General features: G+C 41.4%; 1 protein-coding gene across 3 annotated transcripts in view; it reads left to right on the forward strand.

The window, feature by feature from the left end:
- The window catches only part of cdk14 (cyclin dependent kinase 14), a 170,931-nt gene that overhangs the window by 68,829 nt on the left and 80,902 nt on the right, over nucleotides 1–21,200 (forward strand). For all 3 annotated transcript variants that reach the window (XM_076736408.1, XM_076736409.1, XM_076736410.1), the window contains one exon: nucleotides 8,710–8,833. In XM_076736408.1, the coding sequence (XP_076592523.1) occupies nucleotides 8,710–8,833 (124 nt within the window). The remainder of the gene's footprint in view (nucleotides 1–8,709; nucleotides 8,834–21,200) is intronic.

The following is a 21,200-nucleotide window of genomic DNA, read 5'->3' on the forward strand; positions in this document are numbered from 1 at the left end:
GTCGTCAGTGTCACGTCAATATAAAGGTCCGGTCATCACAGCAAGCATCATCTGACACATGGCGGTTTACAAAAGAACAAAACAATAGTCAGGGTCAACATCAGACAAATAACCAATTCATCTCCACCTTATAAGATTATGTTGTGATGAAATTTAAATTTTATTTGGTTTTTCATTTCCTGTGAGTTTCTCAGTTACCTGGAAAGAGCTTCGTAACTTGGTACTGATTCTAGGAATAATAGAGACGCACTTCTACCAGTTATTTAAGGTAGAATTTAATTAGCTTTGTAGAGTTTAGAAGCAGTAGTTGATATGCTTGAAAAAAGTGTTTAGTTCAAGTAAATACTTCGGAACCTTCATATATATATATATATATATATATACGATCTGCAGTATATGTTAAATTTTATGTTCCCAGGAGACTTTTTTGTATGTTTAGCTGATCTGTCGCGCACTGATTAAAGTACTCTTTTGTTTATGCAAGCAATAAGAGGATCAGTTGAATCCTCTGGTTACTTATACGAAGTAACAACACATAACACACATGGTAAATGTATTGAGTTGCTACATTTTGGTGCAGTGACATTTATCTTGCATTGCCTTGCTGTTGTTTATGCAAAACGTAGCTATTCAATAACATTTCCTGTGCTGTAAGTGACTGTACAGGAGCTGACGCCTGTGACTCGTTACTCAGCACCTTTATGTCCAGGTGTGGAAAGATCACTCTGCTTTTATGTCCCTTAAAAATGTTTTCCAAATTACATGACATTTTCCTGAAGTTCCAGGGCACTTCATATGATTTCAAAACATGATCTTTAAAGCTTTTAAAAGCGTTGTTCTTTGAGAGCAGGAGGATGACGTGATGACATGATTTTTTTTGTCATATTTAACATGTCGCTTCATCGCTTGGATTGTGTTCACTGGTCTCTGAAAGTAGCTGATCTGCACACCAACACACATGCTCATGCCACACTCTGGAACACTACAATGAGCAAGGATTTATATAAGCTGTGGAAAATATTAGGGGTCCCTCTCCCAAAATCACATTTCAAACCAAATTACATCATCGCTGGTTGGCACGGCAGGGAGTTCTTTACAGTCCAGAATCCTGCTGTGTGTCCTTCAGGTGTTTATGTGTGTCCTGTCAGTTCCTGCTAACCTTTAAATTATCAGGCATTATCACTGATCATCAGTCTCTGTGTTCATATGTTAATATTATCATTACTGTATTAATAAATATAATGTAGGCTGTATAGCAGAAATATTTGAGGGGTTGTGAGAGGATTATGGTAAAGGAAAACTAAAAATATGTTTGCATTTATGTGTATTTTCTCGCAACCTTTCTGCCGTCTTTGCATTATTCTTGTGAAATTTGGAAACTTTTTGTGCAGCAGCAGTTATTCAAATTAAACAAATTCAAAAGTTTAGAAAGTCATTCTATGTCACTATTGATCATATCCTGTTTTGCACGTTGTCCTCTTCTCTCAGCTGCTCTCTATTGGGGGTCACCGATCATCTGGTAACTGGCAGAGCGGGCCCCACCCAACCCAGCACGGAGGGCCACATATTTGATTAGGCATAAGCTTTTTACGCTGGATGCCCTTCCTGACTTCCTCTGTGTATATCAGGGCTTGGGACTGGCAAATTGAAATGCATTAGACAGGGCAGGTTCAGTGTCTCAACCAAGGACACACCGACACGTGGACAGGAGGAGGGTGGGAATCAAACGGCCAACCCTCCGATCAGTAGACATGCGATGCACTGCTTTAACACTGCAGTATTGGAGAAATAAACAATACATGGACCTATTTACAGTACTCTGCCATTTGTCCATCTGCCTGAGGTGAAACATCACAACTTGTAAACCAGACTGTGAAGGAGCGTGTCTGAGGTTACGCTGCTGTTTACCAGTTGTCGGCTGCAGTGCAACATCCTTGTAGTTAACTCAGAAATTCCTGACTTTATGTCTACAGTTGTGCATGCAGCTCCGCTCTTGGCTTTCACTCATGAATGGAAATCAACAGTCTTGAAACAATAGTAAAAACACCAACATGTTTGCCACAACAGAAGTCTCTTAAAAAGCCAGAGGAGCCATGTTTGCTGAGCAGCAGCTGCTCCAGCTTTTAATTTCGTTGTCTTGGCAGTGCTTTCTAGAATCAGAGTTAAGGCTTTAAGAGGCGTATGATTTGGGGTGTGTCTGCTTGATTGACAGGTCTTTCAACCTATCACAATCAGCTGTGGTGGTTACACTTCGCTTGCTTCACCAAATATAGATTTTATGGCTTAGCGAGTACCAATATACCAACAAGCAGGAAGCAAATCCCAACTTCAAAACATGTCTATAGAAATGTTTGAGTGGCATCAAAGACAGTCCGCATGTCGGTTTATGGTGTGCGCAGTGGTGTTTCAGCAGTCCTATATTTACACACAGAGGCCCTGCAGTACAACACAGCTGCTCATTAAAACATAAGCCAAAGACAATTCTGGGCATATCTGGAACTTTACCGTCCTCTGTGGCCATTGCCACAGTGCAGGTTGATGCTGTCTCCTGATTCAGCCCATTAAGGACAACACTGTACAGATGCTTAGTGGAAAAGATTAGGGCTCTTTCCATGCCTGCTGGCAGATGGTACACACTTTTCACTCCATTTAACACTGCTTCATTTTAGCTCTCCCTCACTGATTCCACCACGTTTACTCATTTCAGCAGAATACGGCTTTAGAGATCTGTCAATGAATCCAAAAGTTTGTGTTTTGAGTCCTCGTCAATGTTGAAATCATCCTGCTGTGATGATCTGAGCTATAATTGGTTGCAGTTTGAGTTCATAGAGGAGCATTTACATTTCACCAGGCCAGAATGGATGACCGGGACAATGTTTTGTCAGTTTCTTGGTCTGTCAGTAGGCTGTTGAAGAATGTCCTCACCAGGAAAATGACTCTGTTTTTGTTCAAATAGCTAAAAGGACTTAAATTTACCTGACAAGGACCTGTCAGGCTGTGCAGTTATTTCTGTGCAGTAAAGGTTGGTGTAGCATGATGTTAGCGTAGCGTGATGTTGACTGCTTTCTCCCCTTAACCTTCACCAAATACTTTTTCCAAGTGGTCCATCACTTTGTGCCAGACTGAAACATCTGCAGCAGGGGTCAACAGTGAGGTTCAGCCAGTTTTTTCAGCGTGGTTCACTGCGGGGGCCCTGTGGATGAGCATGTATGTGATCAGTTTTCAGGGTATTTTATTTTTGAGTATTTTATTTCTATGAGAATAAAACTGATTTATAATTAGGATTAGGGTGCATTAGGGTGCCATCTTTCCCTACTAATGTGGAGTTAAAGCAGCAGATGTTCATACCCATCTAGTTGTTGCACTTTGAGACTGGAGATGTAATTGCTTGGTTATCCACACGTGCTAAATAGTGACCTGTCTCATTTGTGGTTGAAGTACTGTTGTTGTTGAAGAACGAGCTCATCAAGCCATCACTGACTGCATCTGTTTGTTTATGAGACACATATCACTGATTATTATTACTATGTGTTCGGAGGTCAGATTTATTGGGATGCACATAAGGCTTGTATTTATATTGTTATTATTGAGATAAATTATGTAGAAGTTATTGTGCAAACTCTCATTGGATAACCACAGAGAAAATTTTTGACCAGTTACACACAGAGTACAGTAATGCCAGAGGGAGAGAGTGTGATGCACGCTGGTCTGAGGCCGTCATCCAATAGTGCTGAATGAAGACAGAGTGGTCGAGAGCTAATTCAAAGAGCTAGTTCAGTAATTTAACCACGTAATACCATCGAGAGTCACTGTGACTAGACGCACTGAAAAACACTTTGAGGAGAAGACAGATTAGCTGAAAGTCAAGCAGACAAGCCAGCTCTGACCACCGACTGCTGGACAGCTCTCACCTACGAAAGCTACGTCACAGCTACGCGTAGCTTCATCAGTGTCTATTATGCAGAGTGTAATTTTACTGAGCATGCTTGTGTTTCCCAGCGGATGAATGCATCATTTGCCTTACTGATAAGACTTCTCTCTGTCAACCCTTTTGTATTGCTGCTAGCGGGACTAAGACTTTTAGACTCGTTTTGTTTTGTCCCAAATCAGTCAGTCCTCATGTCTGAGTATCTTGCAGCTTGTTAGCTTAAACCGTGTTCCATATTACCATCACATTAGCACACAGTGTCTTTCCTCTCCTCCTGTGTGCTGTGCTGTTTTCTGTCCCAGTGAAACTATAAGAACCCCAGTGTGCCGCTGTCACTTTGATACATTGCCTCATGCTTTGCTGCACATTGAATATCAGACAAAAGAGCCACATTTCACTCCATCGTACAGATAGATAACAGAGCCGATCCAATCCACACAGTTTTTTCATATTGCTTATCTTGATGGAGAGTTCTGCTTGCCCTGAGTATGATGGCACTGAGTCTTTCATCATTAGAAGAATGGCAGTGTGTTTATTGGTGTGCCGGTGATGGATTGTTGTTCAGGCAGTAGGGTCACTCCTCAGGTGATAGATTATGTTAATGAATGAGTTAACTATGATCACACGCTTTGTTTCTCCTGCAGTTATGAACTAATAATGCATCATGATTAAACAGAGGCTCTCTCGCTCTCTGTCACACACACACACACACACACACACACACACACACACACACACACACACGCCACAGATTCTGCAGGGTTTTTCTCTTCAATAAAAGAAATCTAAATTGTGATGTAGGATCAGAGTTCTTTTTCTATAGATAATTTTATGTGAAGAATGGCCGCTGGAGTATTTCCAACAATAAGATGGGCATTAAAGTATCCTGGCGGGGTACACAGGATGAGACATTTCATTGTGAAAATTAAAAAGTACAAAAAGTCAAAAGTACTCGGCTGTGGGAGGGAAGCCAAGTCCCAGAGCGCATTGCAGTCAGAGGCATCCATTGACTGAGCTCAGCTAATGACAGGGTGAAGTTAGACATTAATAAGGCACTGCACTGATTGTACATATGAAGATCGCTTTACTCTTTGTGAGGATCACTCACCAGCCTGTGAGAACAGCTGAGGAGCGCTGAAGGTCCCTTGTCGAGGCTGTCACCAGAGTTTTCTCATCTCTGGCTTGGAGGCTGCAGATTTCTAACAGAAAACCTGTGATACCAACTAGAAGTGTGGAGTTTGAAAGAGGTGCCACAGTGTTTTCCAATGTCTTCATCATTGCAATGCTGAATTATATCCATGGGTGCTGTCGTATTTACTGCCATCAGACAAAGCTGAATTATGTATAACCAGTGGCCCTGACACACATGACCCACATGAGCATTAATGAATCATCACGTGTGCGTTCTTTGTTAACAAACATGCAGTTTATTATTAAAATGAAACTGCCACTATTACTGCAGTGGCTTTTTACTTGTGAACAAGCCCAATAGTGCTGTAATTTATGTGAAAGCTGTCTAATCGTTAAGGCTTTGTCAAAAGACACACCCAGGAGACCCTGAAGGACCTGCTACATGTTGACATGTGGCCATGAAAATGCCATCAAAAAACAGTTGTAATTTAGAGCTGTAGTTAAATGTTTTTCAGTAGTTGTTGAACAACCTATTTATTGTCATGGCAGGCTTACTAGACTGTGCTGTTATCAGCTTCACTGACAGCACCTTATAAGATAACACAAACACTCTAAGTCTTCCCATTAGTAGTTATAGGTAATGTCCAAACTTGATTAATATTTTAGAACACACTATAATGTTGTTGTATGTAGCGATAAGTATTTTTTTTTTCATGTAAGTGTAAGCTGTCTAAATGTCAGAAAGAGTGAAAGTGATAAGTGACCACTGTTCTTGTTGCATCTGTATATTTTATTTCCGCTTTCCATTTCAGCCATCCTGCAGGTGCCATTTTTCACTTGTTGTAGTTCTTTTCAATCTTCTTTCCACTTTGTTCCATCTTTGTTTTCCTGCTCGCTCTAGTGGTTAATTGGCGCGGTCACACCTTTAACTGCAGGGTTCCTTTCAAGACATCTACACAGATGGACATCTCATACTCACTTATTATAGTTGGGTGAGCTCGTCTGGCAAGCAGATGTCTGTGTCAACAAGCCAAATGTTCACCTCTCACTAGCCCGTTTGACTCGTCAGGAGAATGGTGATGTAGACCTCCTTTTCATGTAAGTGGTCAGAAGTCTAAATCTGGACCTACGTACATAATTTAAGTTGAAAACTGTCCATCTTGCATACGGCATGTAGTATTATTATTGTTGTCAGAAGGGTCTATCTGAATAACCTCCACACAGTGCTCGCACTCAAATACTGGAATGCAAATGGAGCTGAGCTGTTTCAAAGCCAAAACCGAAAAAGGATAAGCTACTTTAAAGAAAGGTTTGATGTTTGAATGGAAGAGCTGACTAAAGAGAATAAAAGCATGATTTTTCTTTCGTTTTATTGCCGTGCAGTTGCGCTCCTAACAAGGCGAGGGGCTTTTCAGAAGAGTGTTTTGATATACATGAGTAAACACACATTTCCCATGCTAATTTTCAGCGCCGCAGTTCATCTCTCACAAGCTGAGTGCAGGAATAGTAAACTGTTGACCCGGTGACTCCAGATGCCAGACAGGGCCCGTCCCTGATTGGACTCCACGGTGCTTCAATCAGCTTAATTGGCCGAGACTATAGTGTTCGTGAGAGGAGAGAAATGAGAGGGGAATGCTGGAATTGGAATAAAATTGAACGCTGGATCGTGCACGCCTCATTATTCCGTGACTGACACGTCTGCAGGGGGGTGCAGAACTGCCACATCTCAGGAGGGAAACAAAATAAGTTTACTGTAGCTCTGACTGTAGGCTCATATTAGGATTTTGTTGATGTTCATTTTGGAATACATAGAGACAGCAGAAGCTACACTTTGTGCAGTATGCATATATTAAAGAGTAAATTTGTTTTGGGAAGGCAGTTTGTGTTTATGAGCTCCGTAGGCAGGTGTGGGAGCTGTGTTTAATTTGAGCAGTAAGATAATTGGCTGTAAAAATGTAAATTTAAATGCAATTACAGTAAATCTTTATTCATATGACACGTCAGCAAAGGTGCATTCATGCATTTTCATGAGCTTTTTTTTTTTTTTTTTTTTTTTTAATGAATTAGCTGTTATTATATTTGTGCATGAAACCCTCCAGTCTTTAGAGCTGCTTCCTTTAAAATCCTCAGATTGTTGTAAAGAACTACAGTAATTGTTTTGGATCTGCAGTTTTCCACAGACATCATCAGCTCAACAGTCTTAGGCCAGTCAAATGTACTCTGAGAAACAGGGAATAGACATTTTTGCACAACTGGGATTACACCTACCAAGCTGTAAAGAGGGCATGAGTGGATATCATGTCTAAGAACAGCAGTTTCATTTCACGGGAGATGTAGCTTAATTGCTGGCTCACGTTACTAAAGCTGCATAATGTGTTTTTGGCTACTTGTGGGCAGTGCAGTAAGCTGTTAACACAACAATGACATTTTACCGCCTTATAAAGTTGTTGTGCACATAAGTAGTTGTCTATATACACATACAGCAGACAGAGTTGATATTAGCATTCTTTTTCAGTTGTGCTCCTATTCTTTTTTTTAAGTTTCACTCTCCTTTTAGCTCTGCTTTGGTCTCTTTAGCTGCTAAAGGCTCCACTGTGCTGACTGTGTCTCTCTGCTGTTTGGTGCTGAGCAGGTGCTCAGTGGGTTTTTTTAGAGATCTTTCACTGAAATGAGGTTGATAGTAGCGTTGAGGACTGGAAAACCAAAGCAGTGAGCTAAAAGAGGCCTAAACGCTCTGTTAAAGCAGGGGAACTGCAGACTTGGTGATAATTCTTTGTGTCTTTATTACTACAAGTGGCCACTTTCCCATTACTCATACTGATTTAATCCAGTTTTTATATTTGAAATCACAGCTAACACCTTCCCTCTGCTTCATAGCGGAGACTAGACCAGGAAACATATATTGTTTGGTGAGAGATGAAATTGTGTGTTATTCCAGCTCCTCTGGGTCAAAGTTAGCTGATGTGAACTTTTTCTTGATGTGCTGCCTTCCTGCCCCCTGCTGTCAGCCATCCCGTCATGCTCTGTGCAATCGATTCTCCGCTCTTCACAGAAAATGAAAGGGAGGCAGCCGCCCCGCCCAGCTCCATATGTTTGCTGTGATTTCAGCAAAGTCTGTCACACCTCCATACATTTCTGCTGTCACCTTCCTCTTTGCTTTTTCACTTTCTGAAACACCCCCACAATACACTACTCCACACCAAGCAAAACTGATAAACTATATCATAAGCCGCAGCTTCTGTAGGCCTGCTGATGTCATTTTGAAGGAGGAATAAACAGTTTAATTTACTACTTATTTTCACTCTTGCCCATTAATTCAGCAGTTCTCAGTAATTCAGCTGTGAAATCAGATGGGCCTCTTAATGTCTCATCTGTTTGATCAGTGTTCAGTAGTCCAGGTGGAGGAAATGATGGTTACAGCCTTGACCGACAGCTCCACACATCTCTGTAATCAACAGCTTCTCAGTTTAATGTGAGACATGTAGACAAATGGGAGAGCAGTTATGAAAGAACTATTGATATTCATGTAGTTTATCCAGTGATATAAAAAAAATATTCCCTCTTTATCAGATCTGTCTTTGCCATGTTGTTTGTACATATAGAAATTATAGTTAAATTGATAAAAATAGTTCTTTCCCTTTGTTTTCCAGCTGTTCCTGTTCCAGTTACTGAGAGGCCTATCCTACATCCACCAGAGGTACATCCTTCACCGTGACCTGAAACCCCAAAACCTGCTCATCAGCGACACTGGAGAGCTCAAACTCGCTGACTTCGGTGAGTCGTCCGGACACCAACACCCAGCTCTGTTGAGAGTGTGTGTGAAATGTGGAAGTAGTGCTGAATGTGCTTCAGTTCTCTTATGATGGCAGACAAGGCAGTGATGTCTCCTGTGGAAAATCGTTTTTTGTGTGTTTGTGTGTTTTTAGTTTGCGATCCCTCTCTTTCCCAGTAAAACTTAAAAATATTTTTGATGACTCATCTTGAGCTCCAGGGTGGTCACATAAATTTCTCCAGTCAACTGTGCTTTGGGATGACTAGCTAACCTCACCCATCATGTAAAACCACACTGGGTAGCCAGCAGAGGAAGACTGTGGCTGAGGTCTCAATGGTTCATTTCCCCCTTATCCTCCACCTCCTGATGGATACTTGCTGTATTCTTCAATCACATCTGAAGGTTTTGGTTTAAACCGCCCATCCGGTCATGTGCTGTTTCCCTGGTAGATATGTCACATGACTGAGGATAAAGATGCTCTGACTTCCATTTCAATGTGACTTCAATGACTCTGTTTGTATCAATGAGCAGGTTTTTGTTCAGTTTAAAACTGCTTGATTTATGCCTGCAAGGGGAATAGTATGCAGCAGCTCCACACAGTTGATAAGAAAGAAAAATACTGTCACTCACTAAACTCAAAGCAATCAGGTCATAAGATTAGATAAGATAAGATAGACTTTATTCATCCCACAATGGGGGAAATTCACATGTTACAGCAGCAACAAGACAGAGTGCAAGAAGTCAGAGGACAAGAGGACAAGAAAATATTGCACAAGTGTTATATACCCTATGGAATTTACAATATATACAATACGTACACACTGAGGTAATTTAAAAATGACGATTTCACATGAAAACAGAGGAAAAATTTGATCAGGTTAACAGTTCAACTTGGATTTGAGTGGATGTTATTGTGCACTGTTATACAGTCTGATGGCTGCGGTAGCGCTCCTTCCTGCACTGGGGATGTAAAAGTCTTGTGCTAAAGGAGCTGCTCAGGGTCCTCACAGTGTGGTGCAGGGGGTGGGAGGAGTTGATGGATGTCAGTTTGGCTAACATACTTCTGTCCGCCACCTCCTCGATGGAGTCCAGTGGGCAGCCCAGGACAGAGCTGGCTCTCCTAACCAGTTTGTTCAGTGTCTTCCTGTCCCTGTCCATGCTGCCCCCTCCCCAGCACACTATGGCATAAAACACTGCAGAGGCCATCACAGTGTCATAGAAAGTCTGGAGCAGAGCTCTGCACACACCAAAGGACCTCAGTCTCCTCAGCAGGTGTAGGCGACTCTGGCCCTTCCTGTACAGGGCGTTAGTATTGTCTGTCCAGTCCAGTGTCAGGTTATCAGGTTAGAGTCATAATAACTAACACCTGATGTATGATGTATATGCACTGCTCAAAAAAATTAAGGGAACACGTAATCATCACAGTATAAGACCCAGTCAGTTGAACTTCAGGGATATCAATCTGTCCCTTTAGGAAGCACAAGTGATTGTGACTCAATTACACCTGCTTTGGTGCAACTGAAAGTGACAGCAGGTGCAATGGAGAGGCAAAAGGAATGCAACCCCCCCAAAAGGGAATGGTTTTGCATGTGGCGGTCACAGACACTTGCTCTCTCCTTATCCTTCCTGACTGACTCTTCTCTAGTTTTGAGGTCTGTAAGTGTCCTTGTCACTACTAAATAGCATGAGGCCTGCAGCCCAGTCAGGTTGCAGAGGTAATCCAGCTCCTCCAGGATGGCCATCCATACGTGCAGTCGCAAGAAGGTTCGCTGTGTCCCCCAGGACACCATCCGCCGACTCATCAGGAGCATGCCCAGACGTTATGGGGAATGCATACAGGCAAGCGGGGGCCGTACACACTGCTGAGTCACATGATGTGTTGCCGTGATGAAATTCATGCAAGTTGGATCAGCCTGCGATTTCTATTTCTTACTTTGATTTTCAGTGTGATTTTGAATCCTGCCCTCAGTAGGTTGTTGATTTTGGTTTCCGTTGACCATTGTTACATCATTTTGATCTCAACAAATTGTACAATGTACATCAGTAAAGACTTTCAACTTGAATAATTCACTCATCGTGATCCGATGTGTGATTTAAGTGTTCCCTTAAGTTTTTCGAGCAGTGTATTTTACATTGTTGTTTCTACATAACACCAAAAATATGGAGATGTCTGCTCATTCTCACATAGAGAGCTGGCAGAAGTGTTCAGGCTCAACTAGGATCAATATTATATTTTTAGTATTATTAGTCATTAATATGATTTATTGTTCCACTGTCTAAAGGCTGACTGATAGTTTTCCAACAACTAACAATAAGGCCAAGATCAGACCACATGACATCAGGCTAGTAAGGCATGACGGCTGCCTGTTTTATGCCACTGTAGAAGATCATCTCACCATGTCCTGACTTCCATAGCATGATCTGGGATGTTGAGCCGACAGAGTGACATTCATCTTCATTGTAAGCTTGAAGATGAATAATGCTTTTGGTGCTGTCAAGTGGAACAATGTGTGCGTGTGTGTGTGTGGGAGCTTATCTGTCAATTTTATAATATCTGAAAGAAAACATTACCCTATTTCCCTGTTTCTAGTAAGTTGTTTCTTATTTCACCTTTTTAATTCCACTTAGTTGTCCACCTGAGTGTGATCTCACAAACTACTTTAATCCGCTCACCTTGCCTTTCCCTCCACACAAACACACACACACACCTACATCTCTGGTCTGCGCACACACTGGCTTGCCACTGCCTGCCTCTTCCTGTTTCTCTGTGCCTCTGCTCTGTTGACTTTCTTTGTCAGCTGTATGTGTCACCTAAAAAACACAACTTGCATTTTGGCATTTTTCTCCCATCATTCCACTCTCACAGCAGCAGGTGAGCTGTGTGTCGAGGAGGCTTGTTGTTAAGGATGTAGCCTATCAAATGATTGAGACCAGTGTGGTACTAAATGACATTAGCACCAGCCAGGTTTCCCTAAACAGGAAAGGTACCAGTGTATTTACAAGAGGGACATAAATCAGAGACTGTCCCTCTCTCTGTCCCTCTGTCTCCGTTTCTCTGCGGGGCGTGGGCTGTTGTCAGGAGATGGGCCGGGTTGAGTGAGGGGAGATTGTCCACTAGTTAATCGGTGCTGTTCTCTCGGACGGATAAAAAATACAATTAAAAAATGCTAAAATGGGCCTTCAGGCATACTTTGGCAGCTGTTAATATATCTGGGTTGCCGACCCAAGTAAAGTCTACATGTTGGAAAGAGTGCAGTCTCATCCCAGGATAATGGGACTCTTGGAGAGAGACCTGCCATTTTGGGAGATTAACTTTTTGGCCTCAGCACTGGGGTGGCTTTGGATGGTCTGTTGGTCCATCCATCTGTTCAACACTTTGGTCAAGATCACAATATCTTGACAACTAGTTGACCCCTTGACCTTTTACTTCCCTAACGTTTCATTCAGTGCCTGAAAATCTACTGATATACAAAACATACATCAAAATCCAGGAGCCACCATCAAAGTTACTCCCATCTATTTTGGCCAAAGCCTAGTAGATGTGCGTGTGTGTGTGTGTGTGTGTGTGTGTGTGTGTGTGTGTGTGTGTGTGTGTGTGTGTGTGTGTTAGGAACCCCTCCTGAAGTGGCACCATATGGCTTGGATCCATGCTCAGTAAACACTGCCTACATGGTCTGTCTGGCATCCTGAGAGGAGACAAACAGACAATCCAGCCTTCTGTACAGCCCATCCATCCATCCATCCATCCATCCATCCATCCATCCATCCATCATTAACCCATCCATCCATCCATCCACTCATTCATCCACCCATCCAACCTCCATCCACCTGACCATCCATTAACTCATCTATCCATCCATCCATCTGACCACCCATCCATCCATTTATCCACTCATCCATCCGTCCACCCATCTACTCAGTGTCTGTAGTCCAACAACGGTCTTTCTTTTATCCGTCCATTAACTAAATCCCTCAAACCTTTCTTGTCCTCCACCATCCCTCTCCTCCATTCCTCTGCCCAGACAGATGGGGGGAGGAGGAAGGTGGCAGCTTCATCAATAATGCAAACCTTGTATTAGTGCTGAAACATTACTGCAAGGGAAATGAGAAGGAGAAAATAATGGACAAAATACCAAATGAGCAAGAATGAAAATCCCCGGCCTATTAGTCTGTCGCTGGAGCTGTGCTCATCGACAAACACGCACAAAACACAGAATCAGCCTTTGCCTGAGGGATGCCAGATGAGGAAAGTGAAGGCTGTTCAAGTGTGTGTGTGTGTGTGTGTGTGTGTGTGTGTGTGTGTGTGTGTGTGATTGTGATTGTGTGGCCGCCAGGGCTCCCTGTGGTCCCAGGCCTTGGCAGCAAGAATACTAACGGCCGACAGCTGAGGCCTGTGGCGCTGGTTGGGGTAAATGAGAGAGACTGAGGCAGAGAGTCAACAAAGGAGGGGCTGAGAGGTACAATAAGAGGTGGCAGAATACTCAGTGGGCGTGAGGCTGTGTAGTGACAGGATGGAGGGTACAAAGAGGAATAGATATGGGACAGCTGTAATGGTAAAATGTGTTGAGATGGGTTAAGGGTGAGCTGGCAAGTGTTCTTCCTGTCAGTCCTTGATTTCCTTTCCTCCCTTAGTGCTCATCAGTGCTTTTGCCTTCGTATTGGTGGACTGATCCATCAGTTTGTTCATCCAGGTCTGTGTTCCAGAGCAAGACAGACATTGATTATGGATATTCATTGTTCCCAAACAATTAAACTGAAAGAGAAACTTCAGGAGTGTCTTGGTAGCCAAGTGGTTAAAGTGCATGTCACGTAGTCACAACTACAGGTGTAAATCACATTTCATCATGATACAGCTTTACCATTTTGACCAACTTTTGACAACTGTAATGCCAGTTGATACCCTATATTTCATTTTGTGTGTTTTTAATGTTGCATGAATGTGGCTTGAAACACTGCAATGCTGCTATGGCCAGGACTCCCTTGAAAAAGAGATTTTGTGATCTCACTGGGAGTTAAAGGTTTAATAAAACAAACAAAAAATCTGATATAGCTGATATCACAAAGTATGCCATGATACGATTTCGACTAGACTCAATTCAGGAGCCGGTGATCGATATGAGATGATATCATATGCCCATTTAACACAATCAGTTTCATGATGATCGGGATAGCTGAGTGTAACAGCTGTCTTGGCAATATTCAGGGGGAGGAGGGAGGAGAGTTAAGAGACAGTCAGTCCTCAGCGGTCCAACAGAAAGTCATCCCTCGCTGTTTCTGCGTGGTTGATCACTGCCTCTCTTCATACAAGGCAGAAAATCAAGTTAGGATATTTTTACCAGCAGCAGCCCAGCCCTACCAGAAGTTGTAAATGAACCTCTGTAACTCTTAATTTGCTTTATGAAGGACAAACCCAGAGTTCAAATACAATGATATAAGCACATATAAAACACTATTTATTGTCAAGAGTTCTCACCTTTAATTACAGGTGCTTTTTTAGTGAGCAGCAGGAAACTATGCAACTGATCTCTTTTCGGAACTGCAGCTGAGGACAAGGGGAAAAAACAAACTCCCTGCAGCAACAAGGTTGTCTCCACGAAGAAATTCAACTCAGTGAAGCTGTTGGAAGCGTAGTTGCGTCCTTTTTCCAATGTTTATCCTAAAGATGATGATGTGGTTCAATGTTTTCCATTTCCATTTTATCCAATAAAGACAAAAAATGTCTTAAGTCCAGGACAAGGTATTCCAAACACAGCTGAATTTACAGGAAATTGTTAGTACATAGTATCTAGTTCCCAAAGGATGGATCCTGCTCCTGCATTGTACCACCACCATCAGCCCAAAATTTCCACTTCCACCCAAGACATATCAAGTCAATTAGCAGATTGTCAGTAATAGGCAGGCTCACATTTGCAAATCAAATTCACGATCCAAAGCGGAAAAACACTTTCTAATGACCTTATGGGGTTACTGCTGGTAAGGTTCTATTATTTCAAAATCCTCTATATGAGTTCTCAGTTGCCAGAGCTCCATATCCCTGCTGCTGGTTGTGGAGTTGATTCAGATGCTCCCCTCTGCTCCTCTGTGGGTTTACTCACTTTTTAATGAGCTGCACAAACACCCTCCACACAAATGAGGCTTTGACGATCCTGTGTTTCGTATCAAGGACATAACTAATTGAGGCCAACTTAAGCAGTGTGTGGGGGCTGATTTGTATTGTTTGTGAAGTTGAACTGTAGACTACAATCACTGCATCCTTCCCTCTCACACACACATACGGCACTTATAAATACTTAATGTTATATAAACCGGCCAAAGAGTGGAACAGGCATTTCTTACATTATCAGTCACACTATGTTGCCTAATTCAAATATCTAAAACACAGACTGAACAGATTATTAAACTGGTAAAGCAAAAATAGAATATCATTTAATTAAAAAAAAGTAAGTACTAGACATTAGAGTTTAGATGATGAAAAAGAACTGTACCAGTGGTTTTGTGTGTTTTAGCCTTTTCTTCCCCTCCTGATTACATTACAATAAACTAATATAACTAACTACGTACTGTAACGGTCTTCCAAGTATCTGCTGATTTTCATTCATATCATGTCAGTATGAAAAATTGTTATCAGACTCTTGAACCATTCTTGAGTTGTGTAATCCATCCCAGTGAGCATCGTTTGGAAGGAAATACGTTCACAATGTTTGCTAGGCGTTAATGTCTTTTGGTGAAACACTAAATGCAAACATACTATAACTCTGTTTATTTACAGGAAAACTCTTCGTAGCCACCATACACCCATAAGCTTCACCATAGACCCTGTTTATAGCATTTTAACCAATACCCCATTTAAATTGTGATCCCTTGTCAGCTCAGGACAAAATTCGCTCACATACATTTTTTTTTTTTTAAGTTTGCAGTACTCTATTAACAACAAAGTTTTTGCTACTGCCGCATTCGTGTCATGTGGGATGGGTTGTTGATAATTACCACAGACAATTTAGGGAGGTAATCAAAAATGACATTAATTGCAGATTAATTACAGTCATTTTGACATTATTAAAAACTTGTATATATATATCCGGTGACCTGGTCAGCCAGCGCCACTCACTCACAGAATGGTTGGTTGGTTGATCGACCACTTTGGTCCAGACTGAAATAATCTCATCAACCGCAAGATGGATTTCCATTAAGTTTTGTACAGACGTTAATGGCTCTCCGACAATGAATCCTAATGACTGTGGTGATCACCCGACCTTTTGTTTTGGGCCACCACAAGATTTACATCACTATATTACTAAAGAGCAGCTAGCCTGAGTCTGACAACCATCCACTGTCTCAACTTCAGGACATTTCTCTCCTTTTATCTGTTGGTCTGTAAGCAACACCGTGTTTGCTGTCAGAAACTCTGCCTTGACTCCACGTTATCCATCCCTGTGGGGACGAGGAGAAGATGCACCAGTGGACGATATAGCGAAGATGCAGATTAGCTGCACTGACTAGCTAACAAGCAGCACAAACATTACTTAGTTGTCTGTCTAGATAAGCAGTAAAGTATTACCTTAAGTATTGAAATTTGGTACAGAATGACGAGGCATTTTTGATAAATACTATTGAAGCAAAAAAGTATTGATCAGTACACAGCCTTAGCCATGGAATGTGGTACAGACATTCGTGTCCCCTTCAGGGTGAATTAGGATTATTTTAATAATCATCAGATTTTTTTTACCTTGCGAGGCAGCTTGATTCCAGAGATCACGCATGAGTCCGTATTGTCAGGCTTCAAGTTATTCACTTGTAGTAACTATCCATGTAGTTCCATTGAGGAGCTACAAGCAGCGACAGGCGTGGTTTAGGTGTGACAATAGTGAGAGAAGCAACTGTTCACTCAGCAACAACAACGGCAGGTCCTGAAGAGGTAATAGATGTTGCTATAGCATCAGTTATATCAGAACTGGAGAGTATTTCTTCTTTTAAAGAAAATTAAAGAATAACACTTTTCCTAATGGGAAAGATGTTTTCACTCATCTCCTCACTGGCTTTGACACGAGTCTTACTACATCATATGCTTGGTTGATCTTATTAGTTCAAGTTAGCCTGTGATAGACAGTAATAGACAGATGGTTCATACAAAATTTTGAAAGTGCCAAACAGTTTCCAAGGACAACTTTACAGATGGTTCTGTCTAACAAACTGTCTGGCATATCAGGTTACTGACTGTTTCTTTGGCATCATCATTTCTCCAGTACTTTGGTTTATGACTTAATACTAATACAATGACATTCTTATTAGCCTCAGTTGTACTTTGTGTTTAGACCTTCGTAGCAAATGTTAGTAACGTATTAATGGAAATGGTGAACATGGTGAACATTATACCTGCTAAACACTGTCATGTTGAGCAGGTAGCATGATGGTGTTATCATTTAGCATAAACCACAATTGTGCATAAGGACAGCATCACAGAGCCACTTGCATGGTTGTAGATTCTCTTTTGTATTCATAAAAAATTAATAGTTCCATTATTGATTCATCTGCTGATTATTTTCTCTTAAAAGTGTCAGAAAATATAGAAAAATGCCCTGTACAATTTCTCACAGCCTGAGGTTATATATTGATATAGCTTGCTTTATTCAATCAAATGTCCACAAGCACAGATACTCCATTCGCTATCACAGATCATTTGACGAAAGAGCCATCAAATCCTCACATTGGAGAAGCTGGAACTAGGGAGTTGTTTTTGCTTGAAAAATGGCAAAATAAATAAATAAATAAATAATTGATTATCATAGTTGTTGCAGTTAATATTCCATTGCTCAACTGCAACAAGTATGTAAGGCAATCATTTTCTTGTTTTTAAAAAGATTTGACTGGTTGCTGGTGTGCTTTTAAAGGAGGCAGAGGAGAGAGTCACTAGCTCACGGTTACCACAGACCAACGAGCCAATCATCAACAATAATCCAACTGCAATTTTGTAATTGCAGAGGTTTTCCCAGTATGGCTGCCGTGCAAATCATGGAGGTTTTTTCTTGTTCTAATGGAAACACTAAACCTATATACCAACATATTTGTGTCTCTATAGTGAAAAAGATGTGCAGGCACCTGCAGTAAAATCGAAATTTGAGCTCTAAAAGCATTTATTGTCGGAGCTAAGTGTTGGATTGCACTAAATTGAACAATAGTTTCTTTTTGCAGTCACTGAGCGTAGCCATATAGCTAAAGTGTACTGATGTGTGTTGGTGTTGCTGTGCTGTGAAGTAACAGCTGCCGAGATAATGATGTGTGAGGAGTGAAGCAATGTGACAATGGAGCTGGAGGAATGTCGCAGGCACCCGGAGCAGACTGTTTGCCTCTCCCCAGTGGGCTGTTCCACCCAGCGCCTCGTCTCAGCACGGGGACAGGTGGGCTGGTGCATATGTGTGTACGTGTGACTGGGGTGTGGATTTTTAGAGGTTGCAGATGGTATTTTGAAGTCCGTCAGATGAATCAAGGCAATGGATGTGTGTGTGTTTCTGTGTGTTTTTCAGTCTAAACCTGAGACCAGACTGAAATGAACTGTATGGTTTAATACACCAGCAGCAGGAATGTGTATGTTTGTTGGTGTGTGTCTAGCTAATGACCTGACTGGCTTCATGTCGACTACTATAATGCAGAACTCATTAAGGGTCCACTTTGTGTTGGATAATGAGCTGGGTGATGGCATGTGTACTGCACAGACACACACACACACACACACACACAGATGGAAATGAAAGAATGCTGGATGTAAACGAGGCGCACATTTCCTATAAAAATAAAAAAAAAAAATTCTTCTCCCTTTTAACAAAATAATCCTAAGTGTACAGCCCAATTAATTAAGTATCTGCATGTTTAAATTGAACAAATGTAAAGTATTGAAATCCTCAGTGGAAAAGGTTATATCAAAGAACTAAAGTGCTGATGACGGAAATCTAGTCACAGTTTGCTGTCCTTTTCCATGTAACCTCAGCTTCTCTGTCTGACTCTGTCACTTCAGTTTGACCTTCTTAGGAAATACGGATGTTCTTTTCCACTCAACAGTCAAGCAGAGCAGTATTTACCTTCTCTGGCCTCATCCATATTAAGTGTGTGTATTTCAGCTGAGTGAATGCAGCAGAAACACTCTGCCAAAGGAAGCTTTGCTGTGCAGCCGAATCTGTCTCAACTTTAGCTCTGTGTTTTTGTGACATCGCAATGCACCATTATGTTTTCGATCTGTTTATTGTGGGAAGGCTGAAGCCACAGCCTGCTTTAAATCCAGTGCCCAGTGAGTGTTTTAAAAGCACCTATATATTCTACCTTTGATTTCTTAACTATAATGAAAACAACAAATGTGCAATTCAATGGGCAAGCAAAGCACATCACCCTATAGACAGGTACTGAAGAGTGGAGAGATGTGATGAATCTTTTTTCAGTTTGGATAGATCCAAAACTAAAGGAATGATCATTTCATCAAACGCATAGTCTTCCAACAATTATTCATGGTGTAAGTGTTGAAATCACCCATATCTACTGTGAAAACGCAGCTGCCGTTGTGGAAAAGGCTCAGCAGCTTCTGCAATCAACTCAAATGCTGATAACATGTAGTCCTCTGATGCAGTTCAACTTTTCACTTGCTGGAAAAAATAAAAGCATTTGTCCATAAATATGTTAAGAGGCTGAGAAGAAATGTGATTTCTGACAAGCTGCCTGTAATCCCAGGGTTTACAGTAACTAGGTTAGTGCAGTACATGTACTAAAATGTATTATCTGATTTCCTGGTTTAACCTGATTTCTTCCAGATGCCCCTGTGCATGAAAACACAGTGAAAGATGCAGGATCTTTTGTGATTGATACATAAATCAGGCTTTGAAATTGTAGACTTGAGCTGGGATTGTTTGCCTTCTGCAAAGATACCTGTAAATGTCTCTGGGAACCTGTGCTGAGAAAGGCATTGTTAAGGTTGTTAATGTTAAGGTTGAGCTTTTTAAGGTCACAGAGGCTCGCAGAGGACCCACTGCCCAGTCCTCTCAAATTTCAGTTCAATCGATATCAGTTGATATCAATTTCATGTCTGCTCTTAAGTACAGACTTGGAGTCGTTAGCATAGTTTAGCATGAAGACTGGCACCAGGAGGAAACAGCTCTCCTGCCTCTTTCCAAGTGAAAAAAAATGCCCACTTATACCTTTAAAGCCCACTCAGGCTGTTTTCAGGCCTGTAGTTTCTTTGCTTTGTTCCAATTCAAGCACTAAGTGGGTCCAAAAGTTGTCAACAAATGCCATGCACAAGCAAGCTGTTCTCTCATTGGTCAGAAATATTACCAGGAAAATTAACAACACTTCCTCCCCTTTATTTATTTATTTATTTATTTATTTGTTTTCTTGTTCATTATGGAGCAGCAGCAGATTGTACTGCTAATGGTTGTCATTGTGTTAATGTGGTTAATATACCATTACACGAATAAAATATCCAGTTCTAGAGAGCATCTAGCCTGTGACTATAAAACAGTGTCCTGATGCATGTTATGAGAAGATGATGGGTGCATGCCAACACACATTCATGCCACAGTTGTTCTTTCGATGGCGTGTCAGGTAAACTTGATTAGATTTGATGTTGCTTTTTCCTGCCAAAAATAAAAAAGTAAAATGGAAAAAAAAAGAAAAGAAAATAGCGGAACCGATGTGCGTCCCATCAGGCAATGCTCAAGCCAGTTGTTTTGGATGGAAGGGTTGATGTGTTCTGATTGCAGAGTTCAAGTGGAAGTTTCTCATTTGCAAACATTCACAGACATGAATGCAGTTGCTATGGTTTCATCGCTTAAAGGGCTACAGCTAAACGTGGCCATTTTCGGTTAGAGCTAAATTTGTATAGAGAAGGCGTCCTCATATTCATAAAAACTGAACTACATAGCAGCAAGCCCAATTAGTGCAAAATAATGACAGTGAAGCGTAATTCACAAAATATCGAAAACTAAACTATTCCTTTACATGAGTTGTGCAAATTGAGAACAACAGTGAAACTGGTTCCCTCCATTCTGGACCAGTTGCTGTTGTCCTGTTCAATGCAATTACACAGATTTTTCCTGTGCTGTCTATAAACCTGTGACTATTACAAATAATGCATTTTGTGTTGGGGTCAAAACTTGTTTACAAGTACTTTAGTCGTCTCCTGTGGAATTGTTTCCCAAAGTATTTTAAATACCTTCTTGCAGGATGTAGTACATCTCTCAATTGAGGAGGAGGAGAAGCAGGCAGACGCTACAAACTGCCTTTAAAATCCAGATGAACTTCAAAAGAACAGCAGGCTGTTTCCCCGGGGACAGAGACTATTTTAGTCCTTCTCTTTTTCTGTGTCCTTCCTTCCTCCTGTTTCCAGCC

Source organism: Chaetodon auriga, chromosome 8 (assembly GCF_051107435.1).
Source record: "Chaetodon auriga isolate fChaAug3 chromosome 8, fChaAug3.hap1, whole genome shotgun sequence".
NCBI lineage: Eukaryota > Metazoa > Chordata > Actinopteri > Chaetodontiformes > Chaetodontidae > Chaetodon > Chaetodon auriga.